Below are 8,455 nucleotides of genomic sequence, written 5' to 3'. Positions count from 1 at the left end.
ACATCGAAACAGCAAAGATAAAATGTTTCCTAGAACAGCAAGAAGGCCCGTCACCCATAATAGTGCCTGAAGTGCTGAATTAACAATCAAATCATCGCAGGACGAAATTTCGTCTCGACGAGGCACACACCTTTCTTCTAAGAGGTAAGAAGGTCGGATGCAACAAAATTTAAATTTTGGTGTTTGCAGCTCCGAAAGAGAAAGTACCCCATAAAACATGTCCTTTCCAAAACCTGACAAAGGATTATTTATGAGCTTAAGTGTATTTACAAAAAGATCACAATAAGCTAAATCATTGACTGTAAGAATATTATTTTGGGACAAATCTAGTTCTTTCATCGTAAGACCTTTAAACGTGTTTGCTTCTAATACATTTAAACCGCACTGCTTTAACGATAGTTTATCTATTTTCAAACCATTAAATGTCCCGGGCTCTATGGACACGAGTTCTTCGTTTCCGTTCAAAGCTAGTTGCGTTAGATATTTAAGATTGATAAATGTATTTTTCGTTAGTACTGTAATATTGCTGTAAGAAAGGTCAGGAACTTTAATATTAGGGAGATATTTGAGGGATGAACCTGACACCTCTGTAATACTACTGTAAGAAACATTAAGTGATACTAAATAGTAGAAATATTTACTAATTTATGGCATGATCGTCATTAGTTGGACCCAGTTTAGGAGTCATAATTTGATTAGGGAATGTATTTACGTCTAGCCATCCGATGTTACCACCGGTGCAAACAATAGAAAGATCATTGCATGCGCAATTTTCTGGACACTGGAAATTGCATAATCGTTCGTCATCTCCATTCGGACATTGGACAACACCGTCGCATATCTGATTCATATCTAGACAAACATGACATCTGTCACATCTATATCCGTTCACACATCGCTCATATGTACTGTGTAAAAGCTGTTTTTCCCTGATCTCTTATTACCTGTTCAGGTTCATAAATCACAAAAAAGAACGTTCTGCCAAGTTGGCATGGCTATAAGAAGGGTCAGGCAGTGTCGTATTCTGTGTTACAGAGCTCTTTCTCTCTCTCTCTCTCTTTTATATTAAAATGTATAATACCTAAATAATAAGACGATTTCACATTGTATTTTTCACAATTACTTTGCTTGATTTAAGGGTTACTAAATTAAAGCAAACAACATATTCTCATTTGTGAACTGTTTTCAAAGAAAGGTGCATAACGTCAATGGCCATATTTTTTCCAATAATATGGAAATATTGATAGGGTTTCCTTCCATACTGGGCAGATTTTAAATGCTTTTGTAATGTTTCTAACTGTATGAAAATCGGGAAATAAAGTGTTTTATACACGATAACTTATTGTTGATCATGGCTTTGATTGATAATTGACCCGGTGAGATAAAAAAAATCCCAAACTATTTACAGGTCCGGTGGCAAACGGTGAGTTTATTATATAGTAAATCATTTGTTTTGATTAAACACCGAAAATCATCAAATAAAGAAGTACACTTGTCACACGATTAAAGTTTTTCATGAGTTTGCTTATGTGAAGAGCAAAACAATTGCGAAAAGCACATAACCATTCATGTGATAACTGGTAGTTATCTCTTAATGTAATAAATGCATAATATCTGTGTATTGTAACATGTACAATATATTTGTAGTCAACTGCTGTGGTACACTATTATGGAAGCTACTCAGCTTGAAAGAATAGTAGCAATGAAACATAGTATAAGCTTTAGACACTCTTTTTAAAATATTTTGTTTTGTTTTGTGCATTTATCACATGAAGTGTCTACATTTCTCGTATTCTTGTCACAGTAAATCCCTTGATTCTGAACATTTGAATATTTGTGCATTCGACATTCATCATCTACCGATATCATTGAAATAAACAAACTTTTTTAAAAAAAAATCTAGTTTTATTTCAATGTCCACTTTTTAAGTTTTTAAATTTAAAGTTTCTCTTTTCGTCTTTAAATGTCTACAATTTGTTAATTCATTTTAATTTACCTTTTTGATTTTTCAGAAAAGTCATGATAAAAACAAAAAACGAATGCAATTTAAAAGTATATATTTTATCAATAAAATGAAAAAAAAAATATATACCATATTGTCCGGCTTTGGTGATATATATCCGGAAATAAATATAAATGAAAGAAGTAACACCTGAAACTATTTTATCCACCATTTTGATAACGTTATTTTATGTGAAAACACCCGTAAGAATCTATACAGCCACACTGTTTCTGTTCACTTTGAGATGTGGAAATGATTCAAATAAACGAATAGACACAAACTCTGCAGGCGTTTCAAATTATCTGCCAACTATTGGTGGATGATTATCCCATTCTTGTTATAGATATTTCAGATTAATTAAATGATTAAAACGGGCTCGAAATCAAGGCGACCTCTGTGTATAAAAGTAGAAATATTTTCTTTAAAAAATGCTCCTAATATCATCATAAAAAAACGTAAATGTCATGGTATCAGTCATTCCCAATTCACATACCATATTAAGCGTGTGATTGCCAAACACTAGTATTTGTCATCTCCAAATCGGTCGTTTCGATAAAAATTGATTTAATGAAAAAAGAAGCTAAACAAGGGGAAATAGTGAATGAGAAGCTCTCTAAATATTTCAAAGAATGTTCAATAGAAAAGAATATGAATAATATTGGTAATCTTATACAGGAAAAATATATTCACACATATCGTTTACGATTCGAAGTATCGATTTTAAAATATATTTACATTATATAAGGTGCAACATGAGTAAAGCGGACAGTATATGCCAATAAGTCATTTATCATTGATTAATTATTTGATTTCGACCATTGCCAACAAACAAAAGAACTGAACGGGTAACAGGTACTGAACAGATGAGGAAAAGCTAATTTTGCTTTTGCAAGATTATCGCTGTGTAAGAGATTGTGACCTGATAAATATTGTTGTTCCGGGCAAGGTGCGGGGATATTCGCTTTTTGCCATGCAACACTGTGTCCGTTTGGGAGATTTTTCATAAAAAGATTGTGTGCCAGCTGGATGTACACTCCTGCCTTGTTACACAGGCTGCATATTAAACCTATAAAGTGGGCCGGGGGGGGGGGCATAAACATACTCCTCCTCTAATCAACATCATGGCTGGGTGAAATATTGATACTAAAAAGATGAACTGTGAGTTGTGTCAATGCCTGTCAACCATATCATGGCATAATGAAAGGCTAAACTGATCGACGAAAAGATGTGTCAACTCATTTCAACTGACAGCACGGCTTGATTGCTTGATATAAATTAAAAAGATTAACGGTGAAGGTGCGGGAGGATTTCCCCTTCAACCAAGTTGCATGTGCCCTTTTAAGAGATTGTCGCTACACAGATGGACGGGATGGGTGCTCCTTGTTCTAACTACAAGCATGCAAGCTCTAGATGGGCTCGCTCAGTGTCAGTATCAAGTCTAAACTTTTACCCTATCATTTTGGTCGAAAGTTTCTGTCAGTTGTAATATATTTAAAAGTTACCTCACCCGCAAACATAGTGCTTGAGATTATACACTTGCGCTGAACCGCTTTGGAAAAATATTGTTCGTTAAAATTATGAAACCGACACTAATATTGTCTTATTTTGATCTAAAACCGGCAAATTAGCAACTTTTCTCCTAACGAATGCATGTTTATTTACTGAGAGATAAAATGTAAATATTACATTCAATTTGTTTTGTTTCAACGTTTTTGCAGTACATACATGATTAATCTTATACATACTTTGTTAACACCCATTTCTTCCCCTTTACAATTATTCTGTTTGGAACAAATTATTTTAGGTACAACATTTGAGAACGAGAATAACTGAGCAAATAAAAATATTTCAAATGACATACAAACTATTATTAGCACATTTATTAACTGTACAAAAGGTACGACACCAACACTTTAGGTTATTGAAATGATACCGGAACGCTACGAGGATGCCATCCGTACCTACTTTGAATTGATTTGTTAGTTAAACCGTTAATAAAGTATTCCACTGAAACTTAAAGTATGTGTTGTTGTTTTTGGCTGACCGGGGTTGATAGAACATTCTAGGACTGCGCAACAAGAGAATCTTTTTCATTTTTACCATGTGTAATGGTGACATATGGTATACCTTGAATTTGATGTCATATAAGCATATGAGTGCCATACTATGTTCCTAAAGTGTTCCGGAAGTTTTGGTATTCCTAAAATCTACATTTGTAATGGCAAAGTCGACTCTCCAAATGGCGATGACGAACAGTATTGTGGTAGTGACCTTGCTTAATATATTCAATACAAATGAGGCTTATATATGCAGTTCTTTAACATAATTATTCGATTTTTATAAGTTGTATAATACTATTTCTGGTTTTATTTCTTTTTATAATGACAGTCTGTTTGATTAGACGGCATTAATGTATATGTACATGTTTTGCATTATTAACAGGCTGCGAAGACGAAGAACAAACAGTTATTGTACTATCATACGGCTATAGTCGGGAAGACAATGGATTGGCCTCTAAATTTACAAGCAATTAGTCAACGATCACCGTCCGGCGTACGTGTTTAAGTAACACAAGAAAAAGGGAATTTCCGATGGTAACATCTAATGGTAAATAAATACCCTGATAAAAATGTGACTTTTAAATCGGGTTCAACCAAAAACCATTATGTCGAAAACATTAGTATCTATATCTAATATTTAGTCTAACTTTATGTTTCTAATAGGGATGGAAGCGAATATCCGGATATCCGGATATTAGATTGGTATTCGGATTCTAAAATTGGTATTCGGATATTCGTATAATTTTCTTAATATTTATTTGTATAAATTATGCGGTTAAAATGGTCGATTAATTAGTGTAGGTCTTAAACATCTTAGCGTTTAGACTGTTTCAGGTGCTGCACAGACTGATTGGCGAAGCGTGATGGGTGTCATAAACCGTCTGCTATTAATTGGTTGTTTGCACAAGGCGCGAGATTTCATCTTTTGAAGGGTCCATGGTCCTGTTTATAAAAACAAGTGTTGTTTATGGAGTCTGAAGTGACTAATTGGCACTAATTGGCAGTAGTTGACATCAATGATGACGTATATGATATGTGCATTAATCCATACGATTTAACTGTCCAATCACAAAGTAACGTCATGCAATCAGTAGATTATCCAATCAATTATCTTAATGAATATGCATAAATCAAGTATTGATGTCTGAATAAAATTATTAGAAAAAAATCGTTTCATTTCTATTTTATTCCCAATCAGTTAACATCGTTTCAAAGTTTATCAATTGAGCAATCTTGTCAAAACTGGAACTATGCCTCCGAAAGTGACTTCTAGTGTTTGGAAGTATTTCACTAAAACTGAGGATGGTAAAAGTGTTGTGTGTAACTTGTGTAGTGTGAAACTTGTGTATGGTGGTGGGACTTCAAATCTAAGGAATCACATGAAGAAGCATCCTGTGTGCAGTCCGCCATCAACTCCGTCTAAGACCACCCTGAAGCAGACGACACTTGACGTCACCGTTTCCACCCCTCCGATGATACAGGCTGCCACGACGGAGAGGGTTACCCGAGCGGTGACGGACTGGGTCGTACGTGACTGCCTTCCACTCAGCGTCGTCGACGGCCAGGGGTTCCGTGATATGATGGCCTTGGCGGCACCGTCTTATACAGTAAGTGTTATACAAATGTATTGTATACATGTACTGCACGTGCACATCATTTTGATATTGTCATAACTTTTATAACTATGATATATTTCAGGTACCTACCCGGCCAACAGTTCGTGCGAGGGTTGAGAAGAGGTACGCAGACGAACGCTCCAACCTCATCTCCCGGCTCGAGCAGGCGACGTCTGTCTCCCTCACGACAGACACGTGGACGTCCAATTCTACCGAGAGTTTTATCACCGTGACAGCCCACTACCTTGATGCCGAATGGATCCTCCATTCGGACATCTTGATGACCAGAGCAATGCCAGAGCGTCACACAGCCGAGAACATCGCGTCCCGCCTACAAGAATGAGTAAGGGAGTTCGGTCTCACGGGCAAGGTGGAATGCTGCGTCCATGACAACGCCCGCAACATACAGAAGGCCGGCACACTCTGTCCAGAGTGGGGAGACCACTCCTGCTTCGCCCACACCCTCCAGCTCTGCATCAAGCCATTCCTCGAACTTCCTTCTGTCTCCAAGGTCCTGAGCAAGTGTCGAAAGCTGGTAGGGCATTTCAAGCACTCAACAACACTCAACGCTGAGCTACACCGTCGCCAGGAGCGGATGCAGAAGGAGGGCGAGAAGCAACCGACACTGGCCCTCATCCAGGACGTCCCCACGAGGTGGAAACGCAGCTGATGTGTAGCCGCCTCGACAAGCTACGCCGGGTGGTCACTGACATCATGCTTGACGATGACGTCACGAAGAAGGCCGACCGCGATCTCCTTCTGAGAGACGGCGAGTGGGGCATCGTTGCCGACATATTCACAGTCCTTGGGCCGTTCACTCACGTGACCACCTTCATGAGTAAGGACAAGGACGTATCCATCGGGGAGATGTTTCCCATCGTGTATAGTTTGGTTGGGACAGTGTTGCAGCCCTGCAAAAATGACACAGCGCTGGTCGCCTCGATGAAGACCACTTTCCGGGATGAGATGACGGAGAGGTTCAAGGCAGGCCGAGATGAAACTGCCGAGTCCCTCCCGATGCTCGCCTCACTTCTGGACCCTCGATATAAGAAGTTAAGCTTCCTGCCCAGGCAGCTACGACGAAGGACACACACCATGCTGGAGGACCGCCTTGACGATGTCCCGCTCAAGGTCAGCTCGCGCAATGACTGTGCCACACCTGCTAAGCGACCACGGCTTGAGTTCATGGTCACATCCCCGGAGTCATCGGTGAAGGACGATCTTCAGCTGTACCTTGCCGAGAAGATGGATGATGCAACACCAGCCCTCGAGTGGTGGCGGCGCAACGAGAACCGTTTTCCGAAGGTCGCGCAAGTGGCCCGTAGCGTCCTCGCGGTTCCCGCTACATCTGTGCCATCGGAGCGCGTATTTTCGTCCGCCGGGCTTGTTCTGAACAAGTTGCGCAACAGACTTAACAGTGACATTGTTGATGTCATCTTGTTCCTAAACAAGAACATGCGTTCTGTGAAGTGTGACACTGAGTGAAATATGATGAAGAGTGATTGCCATTGATAATGAAAGCATAGTGTATTCGGAACTGTGTGAATAATTGATAAGTATGTAGTATGTATATTATTTTTGTAATTAATGTATTTGCATGTTATGTTATTATATGTTATTATGTTTGTACACGTTTGTGTCTAAATAAAGGCATGTAGGTAAAAATTAAATGAATAAAATCATCTGTATTCACGTCATTGGTATGCCTTTTAATATTTTGACACATTTATATGACTCACAATGCATGTAACGTATTTGTTTACGACCTAAAACGATAATGACGTAAAACAGATTAGTAAAAACACATCAAGCTTACGACGGATACCAACTGAAGTGTACTATTATTTCATATGATATGATAAAGGGTGTACATAGTAGAGGGTAAACGTTACACAACAAGGTGTACACATTCTTAGACAACAATTTCATACGAGTATCCGGATAGTATTCGGATAGTTGATACGAATATCCGGATACCAATTTGCTATCCGGTTTTCATCCCTAGTTTCTAACAGTGGTTTTAAAGAGGTGTCATGCTCATTTCTCAACTATCAGCCAAATATTAAAGTTCTTGACATTTCTTACAACAATATACCTCTACTAAACAAAAATACCTTTATTAATTTTAAATATTTAACACAACTGGGTGTGAGCGGAAACAAAGAACCGTTGTCAACAGGGCCTGGGACAAGTAATAGTTTGAAAGTAGATAAACCATCGTAAAAGCAGAGCGGTTTAAACATATTAACAAACGAAAACGTTTAAAGGTCTTACGATGAAATAACTAGATTTGTCCCAAAATAATATTTGTACAGTGAACGATTCAGATTTAAGGATCAATCTATAAATACACTTAAGCTCATACAAATCCTTTGTCACGTTTTGGAAAAGGAAATTTTTCACTAGGTACTTTCTCTATCGGAGCTACAAACACCGTCATTTAAATTTTGTGGCTTTCGACCTACTTACTTCTTAGAATAAAAGTGTGAGCCTCGTCGAGAAGAAACTTAATCCTGCGTTTTGGCCTTCGGACATTCATTGGCTGTTTTTATCTGATTAGACATTTGAAGTAAATACTTTCAAGAAGCAATACCGAAAATCTCATGATGATATCTCTTATATTTACATAAGCCAGAGATTATTTTGATAAACGCTATGAGACGCAAAAAAAAATTCGTATCATTTAACGGTGTTTACACAATTGCATTGAATACAAATATACGGTATGTAGTAAACTCCTGCAAACTCTATATTGAGCGTCATTTAATAATTTTCTG

At 37.9% G+C, this 8,455-nt stretch overlaps 2 protein-coding genes across 2 annotated transcripts; both read left to right on the top strand.

Moving 5' to 3' along the window:
* Nucleotides 1-5,312: 5,312 nt before the first annotated feature.
* On the top strand, nucleotides 5,313-6,348 carry LOC128235529 (E3 SUMO-protein ligase ZBED1-like). The gene is made up of 3 exons (XM_052950340.1): nucleotides 5,313-5,669; nucleotides 5,761-5,907; nucleotides 6,049-6,348. The coding sequence occupies exons 1-3, from the start codon at nucleotides 5,313-5,315 to the stop codon at nucleotides 6,346-6,348; spliced, it is 804 nt and encodes a 267-aa protein (XP_052806300.1).
* LOC128235528 (E3 SUMO-protein ligase ZBED1-like) lies at nucleotides 6,348-7,163 on the top strand. Its single transcript, XM_052950339.1, has one exon. It carries the CDS (start codon nucleotides 6,348-6,350, stop codon nucleotides 7,161-7,163), a length of 816 nt encoding a protein of 271 aa, XP_052806299.1.
* Nucleotides 7,164-8,455: the final 1,292 nt, after the last annotated feature.

This window comes from Mya arenaria, chromosome 5 (assembly GCF_026914265.1).
Source record: "Mya arenaria isolate MELC-2E11 chromosome 5, ASM2691426v1".
In the NCBI taxonomy this organism is placed as follows: domain Eukaryota; kingdom Metazoa; phylum Mollusca; class Bivalvia; order Myida; family Myidae; genus Mya; species Mya arenaria.
The sequence above is the reverse complement of the archived record's forward strand: the minus strand, read 5'-3'. Positions and strand labels throughout refer to the sequence as shown.